The 16,879-nt window shown below is 43.5% G+C and overlaps 1 protein-coding gene across 1 annotated transcript in view; it reads left to right on the top strand.

Moving 5' to 3' along the window:
- Positions 1–16,879, top strand: part of RAD9B (RAD9 checkpoint clamp component B) — a 50,658-nt gene that overhangs the window by 32,563 nt on the left and 1,216 nt on the right. The window contains exons 7-10 of the mRNA XM_030218302.1: positions 5,412–5,518; positions 8,455–8,519; positions 13,566–13,688; positions 15,500–15,752. Of these exons, the coding sequence (XP_030074162.1) occupies positions 5,412–5,518; positions 8,455–8,519; positions 13,566–13,688; positions 15,500–15,752 (548 nt within the window). The remainder of the gene's footprint in view (positions 1–5,411; positions 5,519–8,454; positions 8,520–13,565; positions 13,689–15,499; positions 15,753–16,879) is intronic.

Below are 16,879 nucleotides of genomic sequence, written 5' to 3'. Positions count from 1 at the left end.
AGCCATCTATCCCCTCTTCAGTCTGTTCAGAACTCTGCTGCATGTCCTATCTTCCGCCTGGACCGATATGCTCATATCACCCCTCTCCTCAAGTCACTTCACTGGCTTCCGATCAGGTACCGCATACAGTTCAAGCTTCTCCTGCTAACCTACAAATGCACTCAATCTGCAGCCCCTCATTACCTCTGTACCCTTATCTCCCCTTACGCTCCTACCTGAAACCTCCGCTCACAGGACAAATCCCTCCTCTCTGTACCCTTCTCCACCACCGCCAATTCCAGGCTCTTCCCCTTCTGCCTCTCCGTATGTTTGGAATAAACTTCCTTAGCCCATACGCCAAGCCCCCTCCCTGCCCATCTTCAAATCCTTGCTTAAAGCCCACATCTTCAATGTCGCCTTCGGCACCTAACCATTATACCTCTATTCAGGAAATCTAGACTGCCCCAATTTGATTGTCTGCACATTTTGTCCATTAGATTGTAAACTCCTTTGAGCAGGGACTGTCCTTCTTTGTTAAACTGTACAGCGCTGCGTAACCCTAGTAGCGCTTTAGAAATGTTAAGTAGTAGTAGTAGTAATAATGAATAATTAGGAAGCCACAACTAAATTTTCAAAAATTGAAAACATATTTGATCCAAAAAATTGCATGAATATATATATTAGTCAGTGCTTTTTTTGTGCCGGTACGCAACGGTATGGCGTACCGGCACCTTTTTCTCCTCCTCCCCTCCCCTCCCATTATTTCCAGCGATTCTCCGCCTCTCTCCTGCCCTCCCATCGACGTGCAGCGATTTTTCCGTCCCTCCCCTGCCCTCACCTCTCCCATATCCAGCGATTCTTCGTCCCCCAGCGTCCTCCTTCACTGCCTGCCAGCCAGCGTCGGAGTCAGAAGCGAACGGTGCAGGCAGCGATTGGCTGGCAGCGTCGTAGCTTCCCTCTGCAAGTCCCGCCTATGCGTAAACAGGAAGTTGTAGGTGGGACTTGCAGAGGGAAGCTACGACGCTGCCAGCCAATCGCTGCCTGCACCGTTCACTTCTGCATCCGATGCTGGCTGGCAGGCAGTGAAGGAGGACGCTGGGGGACGAAGAATCGCTGGATATGGGAGAGGTGAGGGCAGGGGAGGGACGGAAAAATCGCACGTCGATGGGAGGGCAGGGGAGAGGCAGAGAATCGCTGGAAATAATGGGAGGGAAGGGCAGGGGAGAGAGAATTGCTGGACATGGGATGAGAGGGAAGGGCAAGGGAGAGAGAATTGCTGGACATGGAAGGGCAAGGGAGAGAGAATTGCTGGACATGGGATGGGAGGGAAGGGCAGGGGAGAGAGAATTGCTGGACATGGGAAGGGCAGGGGAGAGAGAATGGCTGGACATGGGAAGGGCAGGGGAGAGAGAATGGCTGGACATGGGATGGGAGGGAAGGGCAGAGGAGAGAGAATTGATGGGATGGGAGGGAAGGGCAAGAGAGAGAGAATTGCTGGACATGGGATGGGAGGGAAGGGCAAGGGAGAGAGAATTGCTGGACATGGGAGGGAAGGGCAAGGGAGAGAATTGCTGGACATGGGATGGGAGGGAAGGGCAGGGGAGAGAGAATTGCTGGACATGGGATGGGAGGGAAGGGCAGGGGAGAGAGAATTGCTGGACATGGGATGGGAGGGCAGGGAAGAGAGAATTGCTGGACATGGAGGGGAGAGAGGAGAATCGCTGGATGGGGAGGGGAGGACAGGGAAGAGAGAATTGCTGGACATGGATGAGAGGGGAGAGAGGAGAAATGCTAGAAATGGATGGAGAGGAGAGCAGGAGATAGAGGAGAATTGCTGGACATGGATGGATGGAGGAGTTGGCTAGGAGAGAGGAGAAATGCTGACTTGGATGGAGGAGAGGGGAGAGAGAATTATTGCTTTATATGGATACAGAGGAGGGAAGAGAGATGAGAAATGCTGGACATGGATAGAGGGGAGGAGAGAGGAGAAGTGCTGGACATGAATGGAGGGGAGGAAAGAAAAAAGAAGATGCACATGGATGGAGCTGAGGGAAAGGGAAGAGGAGAAAAACTGCACATGGATGGAGAAAATAGGCAAAAGCTGGATCCATGTTATACCTCCTCCAGTCAATTCCATGGAGGAGGACCCAGCTTTTACTTATGGATGCAGGGCAACAAAAGAAGAAGAAAGGAAGAAAGTAAAGAAATAAATGGAAAGGAAGCCCTGGAAATGGAGTTAAGAGAACAGATAGGAGCAGAATCAGAGACTGGGACTAATATGGATAGAAAAACAAAGTCACCAGACAACAAAGGTAGAAAAAATCATTTTATTTTCATTTTAGTGTTTGGAATTTGTCTTATTTTGCACTGGGTATACTGGAGCTGTAACAGCTTACAGAAATTATTTATAATGAAAAGAAATCACATTATTTTTTCTCCTATACTAGTTTTATATTTTCAATGATGTCTGTTTATATGCGCCATGGCTGGTATAAGGGGTGTGACTAATGTGGGTGTGGCTATAATAGGGGCGGTGCCATGTGTGGTGACCCCGCCCACAATGAGTACCGGCACCTTTTTTTCTACAAAAAAAGCACTGATATTAGTACTAGCAAGGATTTCCATAAGATCATGTAATATAGTATATAATATATGAGTGCCCAAATATGGATTCTGTATGAGTACACATATAGAGCCAGATTCAGTAAATGATAAAAGTTAGGCGCTGTTATGATCCACAGTTCCACATTAAGATAACATTCTGCAAAGGATGCCTTGAACAGAGCAACCTTTACAGAATGCTAGCCTGTTTTACACACAAGCACTTATGCCTGCCAAAGTTGATGTAAATGCTAGTGCCCGCAAATGCAGGTATTCTATAACATGGTCTGTAATTTCTAGGAATTAGAAATTACCCTACCCATGGCCACACACTCTTTTGAGTTGTACACTATGAAATTTAGGCACGTGTGTTGTACAATAGGGCAGTAGTTCTCAAACCTGGTCCTGGAGGCACCCCAGCCTGTCAGGTTTTTAGGATATCAACATTGAATATTCATGAGAGAGATCTGCATGCAAATCTCTCTCAGGAATATTCATTGTGGATATCCTGAAAACCTGACTGGCCTGGGGTGCCTCCAGGACCAGGTTTGCAAACCACTGGAATAGGGTGTTGGGCATCTTCCAATGCACATCCTAATTATTGCCAATTAAGCAGAAATTGAGGGGGACTCCTGATCCCCCCCCTCCACCCCATCTTTCCATCTGCATGTTGTTACAACACAGTCCAGGCATCTCTTCCCCTTCTCCCTCCCTTCCCCTCACCTTGTGGTCGTCTTTGTTTTTGTTTTTTTTAGTTTATTTAAATGTACCAAAATAATCCAAATCTGAAAAACAGCAACATTACCGTAGCATATAAAAAGAGACCATAAACAGTAATGAAAAAGAAAGAAACCTCCCACTCCCATCAGATACCTATTTCCTTTACAATTCCCCCACCCTCCAATATAACCCCCTCTTCTACCAAATCAAGCATAAATCAACAGTGAAACCTCCCCTCACCCACAACCCCTAGTGGTGCAAAGAAAAAGGTGGTAACATCATAGGAGGATATGAAAAAATATTTGAGTGCAAGGTCCAAGTTGTATAAGAGTTCCATACTTTATGATAGGAAAGAATGTTACCAGTCCGAATAACAGTTAGCTGGACATCTGTTGTATGTATGCCAATTTTCTCAATATTATTTGGAGGTCCGACAATGTGGGCTGCTTCCATGCTGCCGTCAGCACTATCTTATTAGCCACAAAGACACGAGTCACTAGTTTATAGATTGCTGGTTTCGCCCCATAAGGTTTAAAGTGCAACACACAATATTCTGCCTTCAAGGGATAAGAAACTTGAGTAAGGCTAATGATAAATTTCAACACCATGGCCCAGTACAGCTGTGCCTTCGGGCATGTCCACTATCTATGAAACATAACTCCCACTTGGTCACACTGTTTCCAAGACAGAACGTTGGTGAAACATTTTGTCAAGCCATTGGATATAGTACCAATGATATAGGATTTTATAACCGTTGTCTATCAACCGTCTGGTGATAGGTACCTTAAGAAGATATTTAAAGGCATGCTCCCAACTGGGATATTCATAAGAGGCCTATAGATCTCTTTCCTGTTTCTCAACATAATGCAAAATGGGTTGATAAGAGAGCTCTATATTTATTTATTTAATACATTTATACCCCACATTTTCCCGCTAGTGAGATATTCCCACCCCCAACTCCTATTGTACTCTCCAGGAGAGTCTCTGTGAAACTCAACTCTCCTTCACCTGAGTAATATAATCTCAGCTGCTGATTTGGAAATACATGAGAAGGGAGGATCACTCCTGCTGAAGATCCCTAAAGGAAAAGAACTCCCCTTCCTCCCAGACCTGCCCCAGCTCCCTAAGGAGCCAACGTTCCCAGTGTGTAGAAAAAAGGTTCTGTCAGGGTAGAATTGAGCCCAGATCCGACTCCACCCCAAAAGGAGTCAGCAAAGCAGAGGAGGCCCCCCCCCCCAAGCTACCTCCCCAAAGGAGCAGGCATGGAAGCCATGGGATTGCCCACAAGGGGAACAAAGCCAACCACATTTCCACGCCTTAGGATGACCTCAGAACCAGTCTGCAAAGATCCTAAGGTGTGCCACTTGGTAATAATGAAAAAAAAAACTCCCAAGCCACCCTGAGCCTGAAGCTGGTATAGCACATCACAACAAAGAAACCCAACAAAGTCTGCTTTTCAATTGTTTGGTTTCTTTGTGAATTTTTAAAAATGATATGTTATATAAGCTGGTATTATTGCAAAACAGACTTCTGCAAATGTTTTTTTTTTTTAAATGAGTTTCACCCAAGCAATGCCACCTATTGGGGAAGCTCTGTCTATCTTTGTCTCTAGGCATAGGTAGAAAGACATACCACACCCACCTCATATAGCCTGTCATCCTGAGACACACTTTACAATGTCTTTTTATACCCAGTTCCAGCACAGACATGCATGAGTTTGCAGAGAAAGGGAAAATGCACCATTTTAGCACACTGTATGTACTTTTCAACTTGGTTTGTTTCTATTTCTTTGCAAAATAAAACAAACAAAATTGGACAGAGTAATGACATTGCCAGCCTATTCAATTTATCATTCTCTAAAACTTGCAATGTATGTGCACTTATAGGCTTCAGAAATTTAGGGGGCCTTTTACAAAGCCACACTACCAGTTTTAGCTTGTGGTAAAAAATCAGCTGGCAATAAATGCAGAGACAGCCATGGGCGTGTCAGCATTTACCACCAGCTAATTTTTACGGCAAACTAAAAACACTAATGTGGCTTTGTAAAAGACTGTGTTAGTAAACACAGCTTCTGGGACAAGGGCTGATGGGTTGGTTGTTTGTTTCTACAGATTCTCCAAAGGTAATGCATACTGAAGTACACCTAAGTCCTGATGAATTTGATTACTTTCAAGTAGGAGTTGACTCTGAAGTAACATTTTGCCTTAAGGAACTAAGGGTGAATATAATTTTAAATATTATAGTAAAACTAATTATAGATATTTGTTCATATTTTCTAAGCCATTTGTGACCTCCACCAACTTTTGTATTAACAAGCAAGAGCTTTTGAAAAAAGTTTTTTTTTTTTTAACTGGACCAAAAAAAGGTAGGGATAGGTAACCAGAAAAAATTTTAATTTCATGTACTTTCCCTTGTTGTTTCCAGGAATGTTGCTTTTTTCTTTGTTTTGTCACTGTTTGAAAAGACAGCACATTTTTGGAAAGAGGGGTTCACAGATGTACAATGGTTCAAGTGGGTATGCTTTCAGGAAAAGAGCGCATACTTTTTTGAAAAAGTGCACCCTCTTTGCAAATAGTGCACTCTTTAAAAAAAGAGCACAGGTTATCAGCAAACAAAAGCACAACATGTTCTTTTTTTGTGCATTTTCATTCAGTGATATAGAATATGTTGTAACATTTTCCATGTCATTGTAAACAGCCCACCCCTAAAAAAAACCAAAAACATAGTAACATTGTAGATGATGGCAGAAAAAGACCCGCACGGTCCATCCAGTCTGCCCAACAAGATAAACTCATGTGTATACCTTACCTTGATTTGTACCTGTCTTTTTCAGGGCACAGACCATATAAGTCTGCCCAGCACTATTCCCCGCCTACCAACCACCAGTCCCACCTCCCACCACCGGATCTGGCACAGACCGTATAAGTCTGCCCACCACTATCTTCGCCGCCCCACCAGCAACCCCTCTTCCCCCCACCGGCTCCACCACCCAATTTCGGCTAAGCTTCTGAGGATCCATTCCTTCTGCACAGGATTCCTTTGTTATATCCCACACATATTTGGATTCCGTTACCGTTTTCTTCTCCACCACCTCCCGCGGGAGGGCATTCCAAGCATCCACCACTCTCTCTGTGAAAAAATACTTCCTGACATTTTTCTTGAGTCTGCCCCCCTTCAATCTCATTTCATGTCCTCTCGTTCTACCGCCTTCCCATCTCCGGAAAAGATTTGTTTGCGGATTAATACCTTTCAAATATTTGAACGTCTGTATCATATCACCCCTGTTCCTCCTTTCCTCCAGGGTATACATGTTCAGGTCAGCAAGTCTCTCCTCATACGTCTTGGAACGCAAATCGCATACCAGCTTTTCTTTGCACCGCTTCCATTTTTTTTACATCCTTAGCAAGGTATGGGCTCTAAAACTGAACACAATACTCCAGGTGGGGCCTCACCAACGACTTGTACAGGGGCATTAACACTTCCTTTCTTCTGCTGGTCACACCTCTCTCTATACAGCCGAGCAACCTTCTCGCTACGGCCACCGCCTTGTCACACTGTTTCGTTGCCTTCAGATCCTCCGATACTATCACCCCAAGATCCCTCTCCCCCTCAGTACATATCAGACTCTCACCACCTAACACATACGTCTCTCATGGGTTTCTACTCCCTAGGTGCATCGCTTTGCATTGAATTTTAATTGCCAAACCTTAGACCATTCTTCTAGCTTCCACAGATTCATATTTTCCACTCCCTCCCTGGTGTCCACTCTGTTACAAATCTTAGTATCATCCGCAAATAGGCAAACTTTACCTTCTAACCCTTCGGCAATGTCACTCACAAATATATTGAACAGAATCGGCCCCAGCACCGATCCCTGAGGCACTCCACTACTCAAACGTTTTTTATATACCAATAATGTAGTTTAGTATCAAGGGCTCATAGGTTGAGTCACCAAATTTTATGGAGCTGTGAATTAAGAGCCTGTTTTACAAAACCATACTAGTGCTTCCCACATGGCAGTGGCAATGCCAACTGCCAACAAAGCCCATTCAAGGTGAATGGGCTTAGTGGGCATTGACATGCTGGGAATCAGCACAGTTTGGTAAAAGAGCACTAAAACAAAACAAACCTCAAACAGTAGTTCTCTGTATTCAAGAGCTAGTTCTCGCTCTTCAGCATGTATGACCAGCACATTTTTCTATAATGGCATCTCAACACTCCGAGGTGCCACTAGACCATGTGATAGAGGACATGGTGTTCTTCTGACACTCCAGTCTCTTGCAAGATCACATCAAGCCAGCATATTCACTTTTTAAATACAGTAAGAAATATCCTTATTTATTCCTAATTTGAAAAGTAATTACTTTTTCAGCCTCTATATTTGTGGTCTGGGATATATGAAACAGACATTTAAATACCACCAAGGTATAGATAATATAGGAGTCTGGCCTTTTTCAATGGAAGAGAGGCTGTGGAATAAGGAATGAGGGTGAAAGGACAGATTAAGTACATAAGCATCACCATGCTGGGACAGACCAAGGGTCCATCGGGCCCAGCACCCTGTCACCGACAGCAGCCAAAAGAACAAGCAATTTGTCCCGCCCATCCATTCCCTCGTCCATTCAGTAACATTCTATGGCTTTTTTTTCTCCAGGAAGCCGTCCAACCCTTTTTTTGAAGTCCACTAAGTTAACCACCTTTTCCGGCAGCGAATTCCAGAGTTTAACTACGCGTCGAGTGAATAAAAATTTCCTCCGATTCATTTTAAATTTACCACACTGCAGCTTCATCGCATGCCCCCTTGTCCTAGTATTTTTGGAAAGTGTAAACAGACGCTCCACATCGACCCGTTCCATTCCACTCATTATCTTATAGACCTCTATCATATCTAAAAAGGTACACACAGCCCCTTGTCAGATGACTATCCCAGAGTTTATTCATTGACTAGAAAGTAGATTTGCTTAAAGGTACAAAGCTCAAGCTTCATGCGTTTTATGCCTAGAAGGCATTTTAGCCCTAAAATATCATCTGGCCCCAGCACTTCATCTAAGTGAAAATGAACTGAATAGGGCAAGCTTAAGAAAATCCAACATGATGTAGTCACGATTGCCTTTAACAAACTGCTACTAAAAGTTTTCTCCTGTTTATGTATAGGGTTTCCTGACATTTGCAGAAGCAGTCAGTACTTCCATCTCAATTCATTTTGGAATGTCTGGAAAGTAAGTTTTCCAATTCAAGCAGTTAGTACTATTGCAGGAATTTTTATGCTTATATTTGCACAATATGGATACAATGAGTTATTTTAAAATAATGAATACCAACCATTTCATATTTATTTTTGCAAAGCTAGGCCCAGAAAGGGAAAAGGTTGAGGGGGGAAAGAGTATTAGTGAATGGGGCCATAAGTACATTTTCATTTTGAGATATTTTGTGAATTGTGGGAACCTGTGTGTTGAAACTGCTTGAAGATCACACAGAAAAATCTGCATCTTCTCAGCACTATGCACTATAGTAGCACAGAATAATAATGAAAACTATGCCCTTAATAGGGGAATATAGACTCATTAATTTTCTGATGAAGTCATTGCTTTTGGCTAAGGTAAGGTCAGAACCTTTCAAAGCAGTAAGGTTTGAGTGGTCAGTGGACGAACTAAAAGACTACACACCATAGTTAACCCTCTGGATGACCTGGGGGATAGTTTTTGAACAAAGAGGAGGACCACCTCACACTGCAGACACTGTATCTATAGACTCAGCCCATCTTCAAAGAGCAAGATATATTAGACCTCAGAAAGGGAGGAAAATTTCTACAATCTGTGTGTTGAACTACGATCAGCAGTCTCAAGGTCATCCTGAGCTTTTTTTTTTTCCAAAGGTAATTAAAATACTAAATATATCACATTGTTATCTTGAAGTGACAGTGGCATGAACGCATCCTTGCGAGTTGTACCAGTACATAGGCTATGGAAGGGAAGGGAAATGGGACTTGATATACCACCTTTCTGAGATTTTTGCAACTACATTCAAAGTGGTTTACATATATTCAGGTACTTATTTTGTACCAGGGGCAATGGAGGGTTAAGTGACTTACCCAGAGTCACAAGGAGCTGCAGTGGGAATCGAACTCACTTCCTCAGGATCAAAGTCCACTGCACTAACCACTAGGCTACTTTTGGACAGTAAATGTGCTATGCAAGTGGTGTTTTTCTGCATCTGTACAATTGAGTATCCTCTGAAGCAGTCATGGAACACTCAACAAAACGTGACTGGGATGCAACTTATAAGGACACTTATAAAAAAAAAAATTAGCTCTTAGGGTACTAAATGTTATTCACAACAAATTCCAACTACACCAGTTCTGCTTACTGGATGCTTGTTGTATGGCGAAATTATGTCTTACCTGATAATTTTCTTTCCTTTAGTCCTACCAGACCAATGTTTTTTGTCCATCTACCAGAAGGAGGAGACAGAGGAAAAACAGTTCTGAGTACTAAAGAATGTTGTACAAAAACCATCCACAAATAAAGGACAGTTTAGGAAGGGGAACACCTAATCCTCAAATAGAGTGCCAGAGGAGGTGAAACAGGGAGAGCCATAAAACAAATAGTAAACTGAAAGTCCCGGAAGAATAAAACAAAGAAGTAAAGCCAGTGAGGCCCAAATAAAATGGTAAGAGTCTGGGTGAATTACCTATAAGGCCATATTCACAAACTCTAATATTTACATAAGAATAATAAAGTAACTTAAGGGCTTGAAAAGTGCATGAAAAAGTGTATGAAATGAGGGAAACACAGCCAGGATAAATAGAGGAAAACCCATAGGCTGAACCCAAAGTCCAAGGGTCTCAATTTGACAGACCTCAGAAGCTGTGTAACTGCTGGCCAAGGCCTCTGTGTCCCTGAGAGAGTAGTGGAAACAGCTAAGCTGCAGGTTATACCCATGTGGTCTGAATAAGAGGAGCAAATAGATTGCCCACAAAACAATGCCAAATAAGGTCAAAGTAAGCGAGTTATGAGAGACATCCAGTGAGTGTGCCAGAGCTGTCAGGCACCATGGGAGAACTGAAAAATTACAAAGGGGAGTGACAGTAGGAAAATTGGAAGCAGCGGTTGTAATTAGAAAGATATAGGCTGCCATCTTCACAGATAACAAACCTGCAGGAAAGTAGGGAGAAGAATACAGATGTCTACTGAAGACCATACCATACAGGGTCCAAAAGACGTCTGCCTTAAGCAGTACCAAACAGGTGACTGTAGACACCAGCACATACAGACAACTGGTGCTGTTAAGGCCCCAAAAGTGACCGCTGCAGCCAATACCCTACAGGCTGCTGGAGCCAGCACCTAACAGGTTTTCTGTTGTAGCCAGCATCCAACATAGGAATGAGAAAACAAGAAGGCAAATGGTCTATTAGATCCAACATGGAACAAAAAGAAAAGCAGACCTTATGAAGAAAAGCAGTCTTTATTTTATTTCTTTATTTATTTGTAGCATTTGTATCCCACATTTTCCCAACAATTTGCAGGCTCAATGTGGCTTACATTTGCTGTAATGGCGGTTGCCATTTCCGGGTAACAGAATTACAAATGGTAATGTGTTAAGTTGCATACATTCATGGTAACATACATGTAACATTCGTGAACAGATCATGGTATAGACATATCATGTGCATATATATGTTAAGGATTCACATATGTGTCCAACGTAGCCACGTTTTGCCAAAAACCGGCTGCGTCAGGGGCAAAGAAAACAAGCACTAAATAAAAGCATTAAAAGGTACATAATAAATGAACATCAAAATCCTTTTAAAACTTCTGCTAATAGCTTCATAATACCATAAATAAAGACGCATAATTTATATAAATAAGTCTCACCTCCAACATTCAGTGAAGCACTGAATCTACTCTTCCTAGGCTAGGCTGTCAGCACCACTCACCCTCAGTCATAGACCCTGCCCTGAGCCATGCCCCTTCCGGACATAATTCACAACTCCAACGTTCTAATGAAGCCAAATTTCTAATCTCCAACTTCAGTCATGGTGTAGTTCGGAATTCCGCCATGACTGTGTGCCCTGCCCTCGCGTCAAACGTCATGACGTCGAGGGCGGAGTCACAGCGGACCAAAAAAGTATTAAAAACAAAAAACCGCCAAAGGCGCTAAAACAGAAGAGCAGTGCCGGTAAGTTCCCCCCCCCTCCGGACCTCTGTCACTCGGCCCTCCCGAGGTGCCACTTCACCACGTCCCCCTCATCTGACTTCGGACCCCCGCCCTCTTCTCTACCACTTCGGACATCCCCCTCCTCCCCCACACACTCCCTCTCGAATCGGCAAACAATTCGTTCCTACCCTCCACCCTCCCATCACGATACACCTCCGGACGTACAGGACACCACCCTCTCCTCCCCACCCCCCCCAAAGGGTCGTCGCGTCGTCCCTGCTAGCACCCGTTTCATTGCTCACCAAAACGAGCCTTTTTTTTACTAGTTATATATAAATTAATAAATACATCAATAAAACACATCCATACAATGTTCCATAGGTGTCTGGATTATCCAGCCCCAAGGTAACTGTGGCAGCTTGTGCCTCACAGGCTGTTCCATATCCAAAGCCAGTGTCATACAAGTGGCCTCCAGCCATTGCTAGAGTCAAAGCCCTAGAGGTGGTCATGGAAGCCAGCGCCTATTGTGGCTATTTCTAACAAGACAATTGTCATAGCTGGTACATCAGCTATTGCGCTAGAGGATATGAAGGGATGAAAGCGGTACTACACAAGACATTCCCACACACAGGTGAGTAAAAAGCAGCAGAACCAGAATTGGCAAAGTCTAGTTCCCTGTGCTGGCTCCTAGCAGGCTAACCATGAAGTTACTCCTGCTCAAAATGAGGTAGCTGTGAGAATTGTAGATAGATAGGTGACTGCAGCATGGGGTCACATACATGTGGTGTGGATACATGTTATAGTTGAATGTGGCAACAGGCCAGAGAAGAGACCACTGTATCTCATACAGAACTGTGAAGGTTGTCATGAAACCACTTCTGTTCACACTGTAACTGATGCCACACTTGTGTGTCAGATGAGTCCACCCCTGAGGATATTTTGTATTTGACTCCACAGATGAGGATGCTGCATCCAAGGTCACAACTGAATAGGATTAATCTGAAACCACGTATGAGGATGCTGCATTTAGAGTCAAGCCAGAATTTAAAGCCACCTCCTTGTATGCCCAAACCATATCCTACATGCAGCTGTATCATTAGAGCCACACTAACTACAACCATATCCATGTCTTATAGCCAATAGATGAAGCCAAATAGAAGCAGCAGGAAGAGAACCTGCTAGTCCACGGAAATTGCTGAAAAGGCTACCCAGCCGAGTTGTACAGCCATAAAATGCAAACAGAAAAAAAGGACACAAGAAAAGGGGAAGACACGCCAAAAAGAAGGTAGCTAGAACCGCTACCCTCAGCAGAAAAGCTCAGAGCAAAGAGAATTCCCACTGTCCATTGACAGCTGGGAGCCAGAGAACAGGACCATATCTGCTAAAAGCTTTAAATTGCTGATTTCTGAACTGCTGGCAAAATAAAAACCAGCAGAGACTGAAGAGAGAAAAGAACACAACTTACCTCAGTGATGCTGACACAAGTAAACAATGGCACAGAGATCTGTAGCCACATTTGACTCCTTATGATGCCCCACAGGAGTGTGAGCAGATGGGGGGGGGGGGGGGGAGGAACCCAGCACCACCAGGTGTCACCCTAGCTGTGTGAGTATATGGTGTGTGGGGGGGGGGGGGGGGAGGGGAGATGAGGGACTTGGCACCATATATAACGCCAGGAATGAAATGAGCAGAATTCACCAGTAGTAACCCACTGCTCAAGTGACACCCAGAACCAGGTCAGGAGCTTAGAGATAAGCACCAAGGAAGGGCTGCATATTCCGTGTACCATCTGCTTAGAGACAGAGAAAAATACTGAACATCCCAAGCTGCACGATAACCTTAAGGGGCAAATTACTGGGTAATATTTTTCTCAGTCTCCTTCTGCTGGTAGATGAATATAATCCATTGGTTTGGACCAGTCTGGTATGGACAAAAGGAAATGGTAAATATAAGGTGTAGTTAATCTTTCTGTGATTAAATCTCGCTGAATTTTGAGCATGGCCAACATTTTTGCTAAATAAAAATCGATCTGTATCATGTTTGATGTTAGAATGCTACCATATGCATCACATGACATAAAATAATGTGTCTTATCTTGTACATTGTAGACCTATAGCATTCAGTATTGATGACATGGTGTTAGAAGCATATTTTGTGCTTGCTACATTAGCTGATGCAGAGAGCAGAGCCTCCACTCAAAGAGTACAGGCAATTTCTCAGACTGCTACCAGGTAATTTGTATTTGGCAAGTACCAGTATTGCTTATTATCTTAAACAGTGCAAGGTATTTTTGCAAGGCAAATATTTATGCGCAGAACATTCCAGTTCATGCATAAATATGTACTGGCACTTGTTTTCCTCAGACATGTGCACAGTGAAGCCATCCTTACCAGAGAACCTTTGCGTGCATGTGTCTGGCAGGCTTTCCCTGATGAGCGCATAAGTTCTGTGTGTTTTGGAATTTACATTTCATTAACTTACTGCATCACTGTGGAATATTTTGTTAATCTTGCAGTAGCAGGCACATGCTCGGCAATCTGTGTGCAGCTCTATTGCATGGCTTTCTGCATTGACCCCTTATTCAATGGAGTAGGAACCTGCCTAATGACTCTGTGGTATAAGAGATATTCCCTTATAGGTCAGCAGCAGTGGCATTCCTGGCCTGGATGGCACCCAGGGCGGAGAGCTGATGCACCCCCCCCCCCCCCGCTAGATGACACCTTCCCCCCCTCCGGCAAAATGACACCCCCCCGGGTGCACGCCGCTTGGGGGAGGGGTGCCGTGGCGCGCGCCTGCTCCTCCGAGTTCGCTAAGCTTCATTTGTTCGCTGCAGCTCCCTCTGCCCCGGAACAGGAAGTAACCTGTTCCGGGGCAGAGGGAGCTGCAGCGAACGAACAAAGTTTAGCGAACTCGGAGGAGCAGGCGCACGCCGCGGCACCCCCCCACCCTTGGTACGCCACTGGTCAGCAGAATTCAGAGCACTTGTAAATATGATTTCTCCATACAGATTACTCCAGCTTTTTTGGAAGTCTACTGCAGGCATACCACTGTTATAGCATGTAGTACAGATAATCTGAATTTTGTTCAGTGCAAAAATGCCCAGATTTCAGAATAAAAACACTGGGACAATATGATATCTCTATCTGGTTTAAAATTTTATATATATACAAATACATTTTTCACATTCAGCTGTCAAACATACCATCCAAAAAATAAATTACACAGTACACTTTCAAAGTGAACAGTTTTTCAAACAATGATTCACAATTTGTAATTGCAAACTTCTTGCACCAACCCTATCCATTTTATAGAATTACAATCTCAGCTCAGGGTAGCTATTTTATTTCAAAAGACAAAGTCTTTTGAAATAAAATGGAGAGGAGACATGATAGAAACGTTTAAATATCTCAAGGGCACTTATGTACAGAAAGAGAGCCTTTTTCAAATGAAGGAGAGCTCTGGAATGAGGGGGCATATGACAAAGTTAAGAGGGAATAGGCTTAGGAGTAACCTAAGGAAGTATTATTTCACTGATAGGGTGGTGGAGGCATGGAATTGCCTCCCGGTGGAGTTGAGGACTGTTCTGAATTTAAAAAGGCATGGGATAAGCATGTGGGATCGCTTAGGAACACGAAGAATTAGGGGTTACCAGAGGATGAGCAGACTGGATGGGTCATATGGCCTTTATCTGCCATCATGTTTCTATGTTTCTAAAATCCCTTTCTTAGGTTAATGCCAGAAAGAGTTTGAAATTAGGTAAAGCTAAACCCCTCCTGTTTACTAAGCTATATTAGCAGTTGCCGCACGGCAGTGCAGACACAGTTCATTCAAAGTGAATGGGCTGTGTTGGCATTAGCACACGGTAGCTGTTAGCGCAGCTTAGTAAACAGGGGGGGGGTAAATATTTTAGAACTTATCAAAATGATTTGCAAAGCTGGGTGAAAGAACAAATGAAAAACAATGAACCAGCCCAGAATGATCTTTGATTACCAAATAACCGCACTCAAGGGCAATTAACCATTTTGCTGACTTTAACATCCAGATTAGGCTTGAAAACCCTGTTCGATACTACTGAAGATGACTTTAATGACCTAGAAAAGGATACTAAAGAAACAGCAACATGTGAAAATGGAAGACAAAATGAAAACCAAATATTGTTAAGAGACATTAGCAGACCACTGCTAAACAAACAAAGGGAAAACTTTAGAGTCTTCTCAGAAGAAAAGACATTGCTCCCAAAAGAAGGCAGTAGCAGCACAGAGGAAGTAGTGGCAAGCAGTCCTAGATATGACAAGGTAGGAAGAGAATGATTTAATGTCATTTCATAGTACGTGAGTGATTACAACAGCATGGTTCCCAAACTTGTCCTGGGGGACCCTCAGCCACTCAGGGTTTTAAGATATCCACAACGAAGATGCATGAGAAATTTGCATGAGAAAGTGACCAAGGGCCCCCTAGGATATGTTTAGGAGTCACTGCCCTAGTAAAAGTGATCTGTATATATGCTAATGATATCGGGGCAAGTGCCTTGTGGCATGTTCCTGCACCTAACTGTAACACAAATTGACTTCATAAAGCTTAATTTCTTTCAGTTGGTTGGCTAAATATTTTATTCTGCAACTGTTCTGCCCCCACAATGTATGTGCAGTGCATTGTGCGTAGTGTAGTCAAGTCTAGTATATAACTATTACTTCCTTAAGTGTGAATCTTTACTCCAAGTGATCATTCCCTTGCATGTGATGACTTCCTCCCCTATCAGCAGAGCCTGGGTCTTCCATTGCTCTATTATTCACTTACTGACTGCCTTTACAAAAATCTACGTTCTGATTGTCAACCCCTGCATGGACCCTGTCTGCAATCACTGAAGTCCTAGCAGATGCATGCAACTGCCTCCCCTCCAATCAAGTGCTGCCTCAAGTGATCTTCATTGAGACCTAGTGTCAGGCACGGTCCGTAGTAATCCCTTTCCTTGCTCTGTAGCCTTGTGGGTCTTCTCCTTCGTACTCCCCTCCTCTCTGCAAGGCAGATGCTTCACCTTGGCCCACTACCCTCTCCTCCTGAGAATGTGGAATCCCTTTTTACCACACTCCTTAAAAGCACTCCCATCCAAAATATTTTTTTTAAAGCTCAGCCTTTCAAGCACTATTCTCTACAATGAAACTCATTCTATGTGCATCAATTCATCTGCAACTTTGAATATCCAGTAAGAAGACTTACCTTAAAGCAAAGTCTTCAATTTTAACTTCTCTGTACTTTTTTTTTTTTTTTTTACTTATACTGCAATAAAAAACCAGTTCAAATTCAGGAAAAACCTTAATTGTGTGAATTGTGTAGTCTACAGCAGTTCTCTGCCATGGGGTCACGTTTTTCCATATGATAATTTATGTGGGTCATGAACAGTCCTGTGCATTTTTTAGGGTAA

The sequence above is a fragment of the Microcaecilia unicolor genome, chromosome 11 (assembly GCF_901765095.1).
Source record: "Microcaecilia unicolor chromosome 11, aMicUni1.1, whole genome shotgun sequence".
Classification (NCBI taxonomy): Eukaryota; Metazoa; Chordata; class Amphibia; order Gymnophiona; family Siphonopidae; genus Microcaecilia; species Microcaecilia unicolor.
This window is presented reverse-complemented; position numbering and strand designations above follow the sequence as displayed.